Below are 14,283 nucleotides of genomic sequence, written 5' to 3'. Positions count from 1 at the left end.
CAGGGTTGACACAGATCCTACATGATCCACTGGAGCCAGCAGGGCGTCTGCTGTTGGATAAATTGTTTGATGTAATTTTCTCCTCATGAGAGCAGAAAGATTGGATGATGCATAATGGTCCTGCTATCAAACTAGCAGCTTGGGCAGCAGTTAATAGCAACTCATATGCAAAGCCCAAGAGAGCCCTCCTCCTCCTACCACTTCTGTAATTGGTCTCCTGCTGCAGCTCCGGGCTGTCTTCACGGTGGAGGCGCCCCCGTGTGGCGGGCAGCAGAAGCGCGGACGCCGCGGGGGGTTTAAAAGCCCGTGCTGAGGAGGAGCCGCGCACAGTTCCAAGGAGGTCTGCACCGGGAAAAGTTTATCTCCAACTACTACAGTCCATTAAAGGAGGGAAAAACAGCAGAGATGGCAACCCAAGCACAGCAACCGCCCCACCTGCACCTGGCTGAGCTCACCGCGGCGCAGTTCATCGACATCTGGAAACATTTCGATGCAGACGGTCAGTTTCTATTGGCCTGATAAGAGCTGGATTAATTGATTGTTAAATTAATGGGCAAACTAATGATGATGAGAAAAGAGTGTTTTATTAGAAATAGACGTTTTTATTCACTGTTTTAAAAAGATTTTATTTCCAAAAGGACGTAGATATTTTTTTCCTCTTTTATATCCACTAAAGCTGGTTTAAAAGTGAAATAAGCAAAGTGACAATATTACAATAAAATCACTACCTACTTTTTTATATATTTGCTCCAGTTATTAAGAATTTAATAATAGAAAATAATGTCTATGTTTGTTTGCTTTCCTTAATTCAGTTTGTGTGTGTGTGTGTCTGTTGGGAATTAATTTAGCCTAATGAGTGCTTAATGCGCTTGTCTAATCTACAATTATATTACTATAATATCATAATATAATTTGTACAGTGATTGACTGCATTTCCTGCCGTTTGTACCATTTTAAATGTGCCATGAGATGCCTACAGTGGTTTGTAGTCTGTGACGAATCCCCGTCAGAGTTACAGAGAGGGAGGTTAAATATGTTAAAGAGAGGGAGAAGATGGAGAGAAAAAGGAAAGAGAGGAAAAAAGAAATGAAAGAGTAAAGGGGGGTTGATAAGCAAAACGAGAGCGAGGGACAGAGAGGTGGGAGGTAAAAATTGATGCAAAGGAGTGAGAAGAAGAAAGAGAGAGAGAGGGGGGGGGGGGATGAAGGATGAGTGAGGGGTGGTGGTGGGGGGTTGAAAATGGTTTGATAGAGGGGTGTTTTCCACTGGAGTAAGTTGGGAGGAGCTTCTGAAAGCTTACTGGGAATTAACTGGAAGGATGGAGCCAGCTGTAGGATGATAACATAAAACAGAACATATATAACTGATACTTTAATAATAAGCTAATTAATGTTGTAGTTGGTTGGAGCTAAATTAGTCCCAAAATGTGTTTTGAGTAGAGCTTAATTTTACACATCCGTTAATTTAACACTAATTTCTTCAGTAATTTACAGGTAGTCTATTTAAGGGTTGTTTTTTTTAGAACATTTTACAGAGACTGGAGCAGTTTGGTACAATTGATAAAAAACATATTTCAAAAAGTGTGAAGTTGGTTTATTTGGTCAGTTTTCTTTAACCGATTTCTTTACCTTCAAATGGCTGGACAATTTCCCATTTACTTAAATGAGACAAAACAATTCTTTATTTTCAGGTGATTTTACACTAATTAAAACATACTTATGGATATAATATTACATTTCTACCAAGTCTGTTCCACTAGATGATGCTAAATTCTACACACTATACCTCTAAAAGCTGGATATTTCCCTCTGGAGTTGATAAAAAAAACAGTTAATTCAGATTTAAGGGATTGACATTGAGGTGGAACATGGACAATTGGCAATCCATCCAATAGCTGTTGGGATATTTCACACATGTCAATGATTTGACCCTTAGACATCATCTAGGTTGGCCATCTAATAGAAAACACATTTTCTTAGTGTTACAGCAGGAGTAAACAGTATTATAATTTGTCAGAGCAATTACCTGACAATGATGGAGATACATAGTCTGTTTAAATGGCCAGTTCATCAAGGGTTTATTAGTCCAGAACCTTTCAGATCTGTACGGCTGCAGACACTTTGCAGCTTACTCGTGGTAATGAGGTTAAAGAAACCTGAGGAAATAATTTCTCCATCTAGATGGACTGTTTGGTGAAATATTTTATGCTTCAAATTTGAAGGACACCAAATTAATTCTGCAATTCCAATAAAGCCCAATCTCATTTCTCATTTTTACTTTTGATATATATCAGTCCTAAGGAGAACTATTCATCTTTGTGTGTGTGTGTGTGTGTGTGTGTGTGTGTGTGTGTGTGTGTGTGTGTGTGTGTGTGTGTGTGCTTGAATTTAGAGCACAGAAACCTTCACAAACTAAGAGTCTTCTGTCCACTCACTGTAAAACAATCTATTTTGGGGGACATCTTGGTGATAGACTGTTGTTGGCAGTCAAGATAGCATTAAGGGCAGCAACAGGTTGTCTTCATGACCACAGCTGCAGCGCAGCAGCAACGGACTGGAGTCTCCATTTGGTTGCAGTGAAAACTAGGACAAACAAATCAAGAAGAAATATGAAGAAAAGGTTGGCTGTGTACCAAATGAAAAACAACAAGTCAAAGAAGATAGAAATTAATCCAAGTGAAAAGTGGTATTGCACCATACTATACAGTTTTCTCATACAGGCTTTTCGTTACACCCAAGTACTCATATTGAGTTTGATAGTCGGACTGTTTCCGATGGACTATTGAGCAATCAGGTTTTAAGCTGTGTTTGAAAGTGTTTTGAGGGAGAGAGGGCTGCATCTGCTCAGTGTGCAGAGTGCAGTGGTGCGCTCCATGTGGCAGCTGAGATTTGTTCTGCGACTAACTCTGGCAGTGAGCCCCAATGAACTGGGAACACATTCAGCTTCTTATGTGGGCTGTTAAAAGTCACGCTCATATTCATTATTGATTATTTGTTCCTTGCTTTTCCTACCTGAGACACTCTGTACCTTATCTAATGACCTGTTTCAGTTATGGATTAGATTGTGTAAACTTCACGTCCTTTGTGACAGGTGAAAAGTTTAGCCAACAGTTTAATTTAGGCAGTTAATTTAAGGCAAGGTGAGACAAACTGTAGTTAAATAAACCCACAAATTTTGATAATAATGTTCTTACCATTTCTAATTTTACACATTTTCAGGAGACCATGCTGTAGTGGTAACCAGATTCAGCTTTTTTAAGCAAATGGAGCAGGATTTGTTGTTAGTCCAGTTATCTGGTGCTTGGTTGCCTGGACTGTGCATACTTGGTTGGAAACGGCCTCAGAAGCAGCTACATTCACAATGAATGCATGTTGATGTCACTGGAAGAAAAAAAAAATTCAAATACAATGACAAATACCCTTTTGCTGATACAGTTGTGTCTCTTCTTCCTGCTCGTCTTTTGTTACCCTTGATCACACTTTTTCATCACACTTGATCCCACTCCTCCAGATGCAGCTGTTAAGGGTCACCCAAGCAAGAGGGATGAAGCACCCGGTGAATTAATTACTGCTTTAGGTCACACTGAGTCCTGCTGAGCCCATCGGTGGCTACAAGGAAGAACAATGCATGTCTGTGTGCATATTTTTTATACTTGGTTACTTGGTATTTAATTATCATAATATACATGCACAGATTATCAATTGTTTTAGTAACACAAGTGTCTGAATTATAGTGAAGATGCAAAAATATTCATCATTTTTAATTATAGATGTTGCACATGATGTCAATCAACCAGCCAGTTATAACATTTTTCCATTTTCCTCTATAAACCGCTGTGGTTATGCCACTGGGATTTCAACAAAAAAAAAACATTTTAATTGTACATTACTGTTCTTCTTACTGTGTCAAACCTGTAGCTAATAGAAAGTATTATAATGAATGATTACCCTGCTCACTTGTGTTTTACTGGTGGGTTGATTATTTGGTTGACAAGCAGTTAGCTGTTGTTCACTTGAATCTTCACTGCTGTTTAGACATCATAAAACACTCTGCTGTAGCAGTTAAAAGCTTTATAATGGAAATGAAGTGAAACTCAATCATAGATGAATGTCAGGTGATGACACATTCATTTAATTTTTTTGCGTCTGTTTGCTTCGCCTCCACACCCACAGCTGTGTATCCCTGCAGTGACTTGTTTATATCTAAAACACCAGCTCAACCTAAGCACAGATGGTGACATGGAGCACCTATCAAATACAGTGTGTGCAAATGAAGCCGGGCAGGGAGACGAGAGGAAGAGGGGGAGGTGAGGGAGAAAACGATCAGAAAGGAGATGAGAGGATAAGAGATTAAGAGATGAAGCGGGGAGAAGGGTGAATCTCTACATTCTATTCTGTACATCTGTGCTTTATTCTGAATAAAAAATAACAATTTTATTAACATCTATTTGTGTACGATAAAAAGGACAACCCCCCCAATCCCTGCCTGGATTGTGGAGAGATGATTCATTCTTATGATTAAAAAGAGAATGCCGATTTTCCTATATGTTACACTTTGTCTTGCAGGCGAACCAGTGCGGTAAATCATTGTATTAAATCACCCCCTGGTCACGTGACTCATATAACAAGCTCAAATCTAGAGACAGGGACAGAATGCCCCAATAAGCATCAATCTGAATGCCCACTTTCACCCTCTTAGGCAAGAAAACACTTCAACTGCACCGAGTTTTGTTCTGCTACAGCAGTCCCTACCACAGCTAAATTTGGCACGAGATATATGAATGTTAATATGGGATATTCCCAGGATAGAGGCTTGTTGTTGTGTGCTGTGCCTTTATATCATCAAAGTCAGTTTTCAATTAAAAGTTTTCAGTTGTGTAGAGATGATATAACATATGTTCATCCTGTCTCTCAGTGAACATTGATAGCTCAGACTTGTCTTTTAAGTAACACACTGAATTTAGGGAGACTCAACCAACCAAATACTCTTAGAAATACTTCTTATGACAGCTCTATATATACTATATACAACCCAAATAAGCAGCTCTGCAAAGTACTTAAGCGATTCAATCACTGAGGACTGGAGACTGGACCAGCAACTTGAGGTTTGGTTCCAAAATTTTAAGGACCACTTGTGACCTTTAATCTTTCATCCACATCTTAGTCTTTAATCAAACGTCTGAACATTCAGCAAAGCTGTGAGCGACTTAAAAGCTTCATAATATCATGTGTGCCAAACTAATTTTGCTCCTCTGGTGCTCCTCTGTTGCTCCACAGGAAATGGTTACATCGAAGGGAAGGAGCTGGAAAACTTCTTCAAAGAGCTGGAGACTTCGAGGCGAGGAGGAAGCACGGTGAGTGTGCTGCCGTATAGAGTTATTTACCCAGAGTGACTCATGTAGCTGACATGATGAAGTTCACAGTCTCCTTGATTATCACAATAAATTAGTTATTTGTTTTTCCAGGTACATTTTATTTGTTTCCACTCAGTTTTAACGATAAAACCTGGGAGATTGTCATCAGTCTATATGAGTGAAGCATTTAGAGACTGACATGTGTTTCAAGTGAGGGAAATGTTACATTTAAGTACCACAAGCTAAGAATAAGCAGGTGGTCAGGGTGGACAGTGGACCTGCCTACCTGACCTTTAAGTGTTGTGAGTGACTAAACATATGGATGGAAAATAATTTAAATACATTGTCAGTGAGGATTTTGCTGACACATTCATTAACATTTTGTGACCGCATATGTTGAAGAACAACTTTTCCTCAGTATGTTAAAAAAAATATAAAATGGGTGTGACAACGCGTTTCATACAGAAGTTTGTTGCTTTTGCTTATTAACATAGTTTCTAGGAGACACATATTTTTAAATGGTTTTGTCCTTAAAGCTGCAATATGCAAGTTCTGGAAATCAAACTGTAGCACTAGCATGAGACTTAAAAGGAAACCCTCCTTCACCTGCATCCTCATGAATGTGCCTACCTGATATATGGATTCCTCCACAGGGACTTGAAGCTCTTTAATTTGACTGATGCAGGTATAAGGAGCTTGCTTGCCTATTAGTAAGCCGCAGCAATGTCTTCCAGCAGCTAACCCTTCTCTGATTGGTTAGAAGGACATGGTTTAGTCAAAAACTTGAGGAGGGAATATGTCTGTACTGTTGCCAGTTTGTTAAACAGACGTACTGTAGCTTAAATAAATGTCTGAATTAAAAGCCATACGATCTTACATATTTGTGATTTACTATATATCTACTATATGATCCTACAGGATCCTACACACATTGCATTCAAGGAAAAGATGAAGGAGTTCATGGCCAAATTTGACAAGAATGCTGATGGGAGAATTGAGATGACAGAGGTGAAAACAAATTAAATACTGTTGTTTTATAAATCAAACATTTAATACAAGTCTCAAGTATAATACATATAATAATCCTGTGTCTTTACCCTTCACTCTCTAGTTGGCTCAGCTTCTGCCCACAGAAGAAAACTTCCTGCTCTATTTCAGAGAGTTTGTAGGATCCAGCAGCGAGTTCATGACTGTAAGTATGTAAGCTTGTTTATGCCCCATGTCATGCCATGTGTATTCATTATATACTGTAGATCTGCTCTTTCAAGTTCACAAACTCATCAAAACAATTACAATTCAATGCTTTTTTTTTAATTGAACATTTTACAATGGACAGGACAAAATATAACTATTTCACATCACTGAGCTTAGCTGAAATTACCCCACAAATGTCTCAAGTCAGCATCACTGTTTTCACCCTGCGGGACACATGTTACGCTGCTTCATGAGTCAATTTGTTCCCCTGCCAAGTTAGGATGTTTCTTTGGAGTGGAAACTGTCGAGTAAAGGAGTACATTTGTAATTAGCAGTTTGGATGTAACTCTCAAATTCAAATGCAGACAAAATGTTTTGGTCATCATAAAGATGTCACTGACTTAAATTGTCTTCAAATGACTTGATATTGCAGTTTATAACAACCATAAACTAGTATTGTTAGTGTCGAACATTTTGCTGTTGTTAGTGTAATAAATAAACAAGGACTCCAGTCTCCAGTAGTCTTTGGATCACTTCAGTACCTTGCAAGTTAACAGCAGTATATTTGACCGTCACTTCTGGCTCTGTCTGGATCCAAGAACCATCATAAATAACATCTTGCCTTCTTTGGTTGCATATGCGGAAATAATTACAGAGAAACCTTGGAGGCAGTGAACATCTGGACCACTGTGACTGAAAGCAACCAGCGTGCACACACACAGTGTACTGTGTTTAAGGAGGGTTTTCAGTGGTGTGATGTTTAGGCTGCTCTGTGTGTTAAAGCTATTCTCAGACAGCCATACATTATGAATGGACCGCAGCTTTCTGCAGGGGAAAAGCAGTGAGTGCTGGGGGGGTTTAGGTATCCATCTTTGATAAGGGCTTTGACAAATTCTATATTTATACAATGTCAAATGACACCCACATACTGCTGCATTTCTTTTCTTCTACTGTTATCTTCTGTGAGTGAGTCCATATTTAGGGAAGGTCAGTCAACCTTGAAGTCGAGTGAGTTTTTGCTCGTCATTGTGCTTGGAGATGTTTTCTGAAAGCTACTGTAACAATGTCACTTTCCTTCTACAGGCCTGGCGGAAGTATGACACTGACCGCAGTGGATACATTGAGTCGAATGAGCTGAAGGTAAAATCAAAATGCAATAAATCAAATTAATTTAACATAACTTAAAGCACAAACTGGTCTGACGTAAGCACTGCACTTTCTATTCACATAGGGTGGGTAGTTTTGACATTTGTGTGTGTGGAGACCTCTGTTCCTATGCAATATTAACAGAAACAATACCCTTACACAAGATAATTATAGCCAGTTATCTGTATAAAGACACTGATATCTGATACCTTTCTTTTTTTTTCAAACTGAACAGTGAACATGTAGTTAGTATATTGTATGTATATGTGTATGTCTGATCAACAAATCAGACCCTTGTTGAGATGATGATTAGCTTCTGTGTTGTGCTAACAGTATAACAGTCATGTGAAAAAACAAATCTGAAAACAAATATTTGACATCCTGACCTCTATGAATAGACATTAACATGATTCATTTTCATCATGAGTGACTACCAATAAGACATCATTATACCATCTAATGATGGTGTGGACTCTCTTTAGGGTTTCCTGTCAGACCTGCTGAAGAAGGCAAACAGAAAGTATGACGATAAGAAGCTCAATGAGTACACACAGACGATTGTGAGTATCATTTAGCAAAAAACGCTTTTTCATTCATTCTGCTTTGGCAATTTTACAAAATGATGACTTTCAGACTAAACTATTCCACATTCACTTTGTTTTCCATTCATCCATATTTACATTTAAAATAGAGTGATGTCAATACTATCATTGACAGCCAACAAACCAAAAAATAAGCTATAATTTAAAATGTATATTGTAATGTATAAACACACTATTTTTCATTTATGTATTTTCAACTGCAACTGCAATGTTTAAACATGTCGGCTTTGGCAGAGTTCTTTTTTGCCATTCCGGCATAACTCATTATATTACATATGTGTTCAACAACAGTGGCCTACATAATGTAACTGGGGCGGCTGTGGCTCAGGAGGTTCGATTCCCGGCTCCTCCAATCCACATGTCGATGTATCCTTGGGCAAGACACTTAACCCCAAATTGCTCCCGTTGCTGCTGCGCCAATGGTGTGTGAATGAGAATGAATGGTTAACTTCCTCCTGATGTGCAGGTTGGTACCCTGCGTGGTAGCCCCTGCCATCAGTGTGTGAATGAGATGTAATGTAAAGCGCTTTGAGTGGTGCTATATATATAGTCCATTTAACATCCCTATAGGCCTGAATTTTAATATCATGAACAGCATCAATTCATGGGTTCGCCCTCCAGCTCACCTGTAGTGCTGATACATCACTTTTCTGTCCACCAGTTTCAATCAGCCAACACACCCAGCTGCTACCATTGAAGCTCTTTTAAATGCACATGTATAATGTTCAGTGTGTTTATGTCAGTATAACACATGAATACATGTATAGAACCACCGTCTGCCATGATTTCTCTGATAAATTCCCTGCTAATCTTCTTTCTCTGCAGCTAAGGATGTTTGATCTTAATGGTGATGGTAAACTGGGCCTCTCAGAGATGGCGAGGTGAGCATGTCCTCAGTTTATCTCTTGTATCTGCATATTTAAACTCTTTTTAAAGAGAGCTAACAAAATGAAACTTCTCTTTGTTTTACCACAGGCTCTTGCCTGTTCAAGAAAATTTCTTGCTGAAGTTCCAGGTAAGATTATACACATAAACACACTCTTCTAACTAAACCTCGGTGTAATTTAATTTACGTGTGATGCTTTTATAAGCATCTAAAGACTCCGGTCCTGTGCCTCTGATGTAGAGAAGACAGGCTGGAGATTCAGAATAGAACAATTTACCATTATTGGATTCTCTACAAGAGGATTATATGTCATAAAAGTACTGAATGGGCATATGGAGCATTGACACAAATATGTCTTTATCTACTTTAAGTCCTTAAGGAATTAAATATTACACTATTTTTAAAAAACATGGTAAAAAAACATTTTAAATAATAAAAAAAAAAAGTATAATTATTCAAATTGAAATTCTGAAGTGCTTTTAAAAAAAATGTTCTTTAATTATTACAGTATTCATTATTCTTACCTGGTGTTTTTCAGTATTTATTCTATACAAGTGCAGTTTTAACGTGTTGTTACTAGTTTGTTTTTTATATCTTATTGCACTGAAATGAGAGCCTTTACATGTACATGAGAATGACAATAAAAACCTTGAAATACTTGAATATCTTTGAAAATCATTTACCATATTGCATGCACACTATATTCTCAGCTACAAAGTTCCACATTTGTGGCACAATATTAACATGGATCTCCCACACTTATTTTTGTCATGTATGTTCCCATATGTACATTGAGCTTGCGAGGGCAGATCAACAATTCCTTTCTGACAGAGGATTAGTCTGTCTGATCAGGATTAACTCAACTCTAGTCCCAGTTATCATAATCTGCATGGATTAATATCAGTTCTGGATCTGGCGGGGCTTTTACCGCTCTCTAGAAATACCCTGCAGTTTCTAACAGTTTTCTCTCTCTCTCACACACAGGGCACCAGGCTCACAGTTAAAGAATTCGACTCCCTCTTCACCATCTACGATAAGGTGAAAAGACCATATTTGTCTATATATATGTGTGCTATGATATATACTGTATCTATTTATGTGTTATGCATTTTATGAGTAACACATTTCCACATTTTCTACAAGATTGACTTATGAGTCATCACATACTGCCACTAATTTATGCAGTTATGGCTTTAAATCAATTACATATTTCCACTCAATGCCATTTATCCTAACGAATATTTGATAAATGCTCAATTTCTTAGGCTCTAGTGATGACAATGTTGGTCGGTTGGTCAGCCAGTGCACTATAAAAGTACACTGTGCCTATAGTACAGCCTCAAAGAGCTGCTAGCATGGCCGTAGACCCTTTGTAGTGATTTTACATTAAATAGTTAGAGGAGAATCTATTTCCTCTGTATAATTCAGACCCCCTGTGTTGTCTCTCTCATCAGGATGGTAACGGCTATATCGATGAGCAGGAGCTGGATGCTTTGCTGAAGGACCTCTGTGACAAGAACAAAATGGTAATATATAGTCACCCTATTAATTGATCCATTCATTCTGTTGACCAAATATAGAACTGAGCTGCTTGTGATGCCTCTGCAGTCAATGTACTGTATGTTTATAGCATCTGTAGATGACAGGATGCAAGGACTGTGTCTTTTCTATCTATCTAAAATTGTCTGTGTGCTGGCAGGATGTGGATGCAGCAGGACTTGTGGGGTACAAGAAGAGCATCATGGCTCTGTCAGATGGAGGGAAACTGTACCGCACTGAGCTGGAGATTGTCCTCTGCCGGGACTCCACGCTGTGACCTCCTTGCCTGGGACCTTGCTATCCCCCACACCCGCACCTGCCTCCCCCTCTCCACTACTGCTTCTTCCTTCCTACCTCCTGATGTATCCTGGTGCATGTATGACCCTTAACCTTGCTTCACCACTTAGAGTGACAAAAGTGCTCCTGAAAGCACACAGTGAACCGCTGGCCCTGACGTTTTAGCTTTTTACCCCTTTAATGTTTTTTTGCAGTCCCATAGTGACATAACTGTAGCAATGACTACTGAAATATATTGTGTACTTACTATATTTATTTAACCTCCCATTTTTAATATGCATTTGTATTTTTACATCAATCTCATATCTATATATGTTCCTCTCCTACTTCTGTAGCATCTGTTCATTTATTCTATTTCTATTTATTTAATTTGATCTTGTTTTATTTGATGAGGCTTGTACTGTTCTATTAAAGATAACATTGAGAGAATGAATAAATATAACATGAGACCTCTTGTCCCAATTATTCACTCACATTAAAAAAGCCCAACTGATGTTCAGTTACACCTCAACTATGAGACCGATCCTTTCAGCTGCACCACAGTCTCTACAGTGAAAAGCTTGTTTAGTGATTTCTCTCAGTGGCGGGGAAAATACCCCAACCCCCACACAGCTGAGTGTTGTGTGGTTCCAGTGCAGAAGACTACAGCTCCAGTACAGATGCCCAGAGCAGGAGTGTTTTCTCCAGAGTGCTCCACCTTCACTTTCTAATCTCCTGGTAACAGAAAGTGTGATGTAGAGAAAAAAGCTTGTGCTGCTCCATTTTTCATAAATGGAGAGTCTCAGAGGCTGCCGTGGATCTTTGAGATGCAGTGAGCAGAGTAGAACAAGCTGAGAGATCAGGGACAACAAAAGCAGGATGATTGTGTCACTCTTCCTACATACACAGAATGATGAAATATAACATCCAAACCAAGAACATTTCACTTTCTCCTAATTCAAGCATGTATATCTGAGATACACATCTCCAGAAAAGAAAATATTTTCTGATATACTGATTATATTTGCCTCTATGATATCTAATTACCAATATAGCTTTATTATAGATTGTTTATAGGTTACTTTAATTTGCACTAAATTAATATACAGAAATCAATCTTAAGAGCCAGAAATGTCATCATTTTCAAGAGGAAGAATCAACACCCCCCCCCCCCCATTTTGGCATTATGGAATGGTCTTACCTTCCATCAATTAATCATCAGCACTTTCATCTTTAATTAAACTCACTATCTTTAAAGCACAACCCCTCACACACACACACACACACACACACACACACACACACACACACACACACACACACACACACACTCGCAGTGCTGCACACCGTCACTCACACACAAGACAGGGCTCACTGACTTACCGCAAATGTTCAGTGTTATACACATGTGGGCATTCAAATGCATAAACACACATGTGCACACAAACTTGCACAGGGGCACACAGTGAAACCCTGCAATGTAGTTCAAGCTGTTAACTGCTGACAAGGAAAAAGTTATATCCGCTCTGATTCCTTCACACACACACATCAGTCCCACTCAGTAAGAGGAATGAGACATGCAAGTGAAAAAGACAGTAGAAATACTGTTATTTACCCTCTTTACAGCTGCAAACACACACACACACACACACACACACACACACACACACACACACACACACACACACACACACACACACACACACACACACACACAGGACTACAACGATAGGAGTATTAATCACCCCTTGATATGTTTGTCATGAATTTAAAAGTAGACATTATGCTGATTTCTGAGATGCTACCAGGTACTCAGGCAAAATATACTGCTGGTCTTGATTTATACATGCAAGACACATATCAGGCAAACTATAATGTTACTGGAAATTGCTCCCAAACATGCCACAATAGTTACATCTTCAATAGGCATTTTTTTGCATGATTCTTCTGATATTAGTAAATAGTAGTTTTGGCACTGGACAGACTTGAAAAATTCTAAACCCATCATTTAATGCCCTAGAAAATATTTTCTCACTGTAATTGTGTGCCTGTTATGACTTAGACACTGGGGAGTGAACCACACTTTTTATTTATTGTCTAATCATCATACTGCAGCATCCATCTTGTACACTCAAATAAAATACAAATCCAGTGTTTGTATGAGATACAAGTTTTTTTTTGGTGTACTGTTGCTACTCAGTACCTTATAGACAAGTGAACGCAACTATTACAAACTTACTAAAAAACATTTATCACAATAATTTATTTACAGTTTGGTGCCTCTCAGGTGCATTCAAAGCCATGGTGACCAACACAGAAGCTCATTTTCATATAAAAACTGTTAACTGTTATAAAAAAATGTTAAAGGCTCCACACAGCACAGGTGTGTCCACCTACTCCACTTATTCTGGCTGATTAGACCTCTGCTGAGGTTGAGGTTAAGTGATCGCTTCACATCACCTGTGAACTACATGACTAATGACAAAGGTCTAATTTAAGTAACAGAGGGACATGCCAGTCAGCTATAGTCCATGCATGTCCACACAATAGGTCTTTTTTGTTGACATGATACATATCAAAACAAGACATAAGTCATAAAATTATTGATGGCTGAATTCCAGGTAGCTACTTCGGTTTCAGGGTCGTGGTATTGTTCATGCTGGCTTATTGCAGTCATAATTCACTGCAATAACATTTGATAATAACATTAGTCTTTACCAGACTGAGTGGGTTCAGGATACGCCATCAAGGAGAGGGGGATTAGTTTTGCAACAGGTCTTATGTAGCTTCCTTTTGATGCTCGCCTCCACTGTTCAGATGCACCCATCTTCACTGGGGATAAGGCGGGTTACCTTCTCAATAGGCCAGAGTCAATTAACATGACTACATCAGGCACTGATAGATTGACATTGTCTCTTCGCCACTTCTGGTGGGTTTGAAGGCTGGGTATTTGTTGGGGGGTAGGCGCTGGAGGCCCCTGGAGCAATCCGGCTCAAAGAACCATGTAAAAACTTGACTGTTGTTGGTAGCTGGATTACACATATAGCCTCTACATTGGCATATCAGTCAAAATATGAGGACCAGAGAAGTGCTTTTCAACCATTTATTTCTTCATTCAGTTGGTTGCATTACTAAAAAATAAAAGGAGATACATTATAAATTAACTAACATACAGGAATAAATCATCTCTCAGAAAATAAGTTACTTCAATACATAAGGAAATAACATAAACTCAGGTGAGGCCTGTTAGGTTGAGCCATGTAAGCCCTGCCCACCCAAACCTGGGC

At 38.8% G+C, this 14,283-nt stretch overlaps 1 protein-coding gene across 1 annotated transcript; it reads left to right on the top strand.

Annotated features, from left to right (window-relative positions):
• Positions 1-405: 405 nt before the first annotated feature.
• Positions 406-11,099, top strand: LOC128358322 (calretinin-like). Its single transcript, XM_053318595.1, has 11 exons — positions 406-499; positions 5,277-5,353; positions 6,272-6,361; positions 6,465-6,545; positions 7,631-7,687; positions 8,176-8,253; positions 9,121-9,176; positions 9,271-9,310; positions 10,166-10,219; positions 10,636-10,707; positions 10,881-11,099. Exons 1-11 carry the CDS (start codon positions 406-408, stop codon positions 10,995-10,997), a joined length of 816 nt encoding a protein of 271 aa, XP_053174570.1. The 3' UTR covers positions 10,998-11,099.
• The last annotated feature ends 3,184 nt before the right edge of the window (positions 11,100-14,283 follow it).

The sequence above is a fragment of the Scomber japonicus genome, chromosome 1 (genome assembly GCF_027409825.1).
Source record: "Scomber japonicus isolate fScoJap1 chromosome 1, fScoJap1.pri, whole genome shotgun sequence".
NCBI classification, from domain to species: Eukaryota; Metazoa; Chordata; class Actinopteri; order Scombriformes; family Scombridae; genus Scomber; species Scomber japonicus.
The sequence above is the reverse complement of the archived record's forward strand: the minus strand, read 5'-3'. Positions and strand labels throughout refer to the sequence as shown.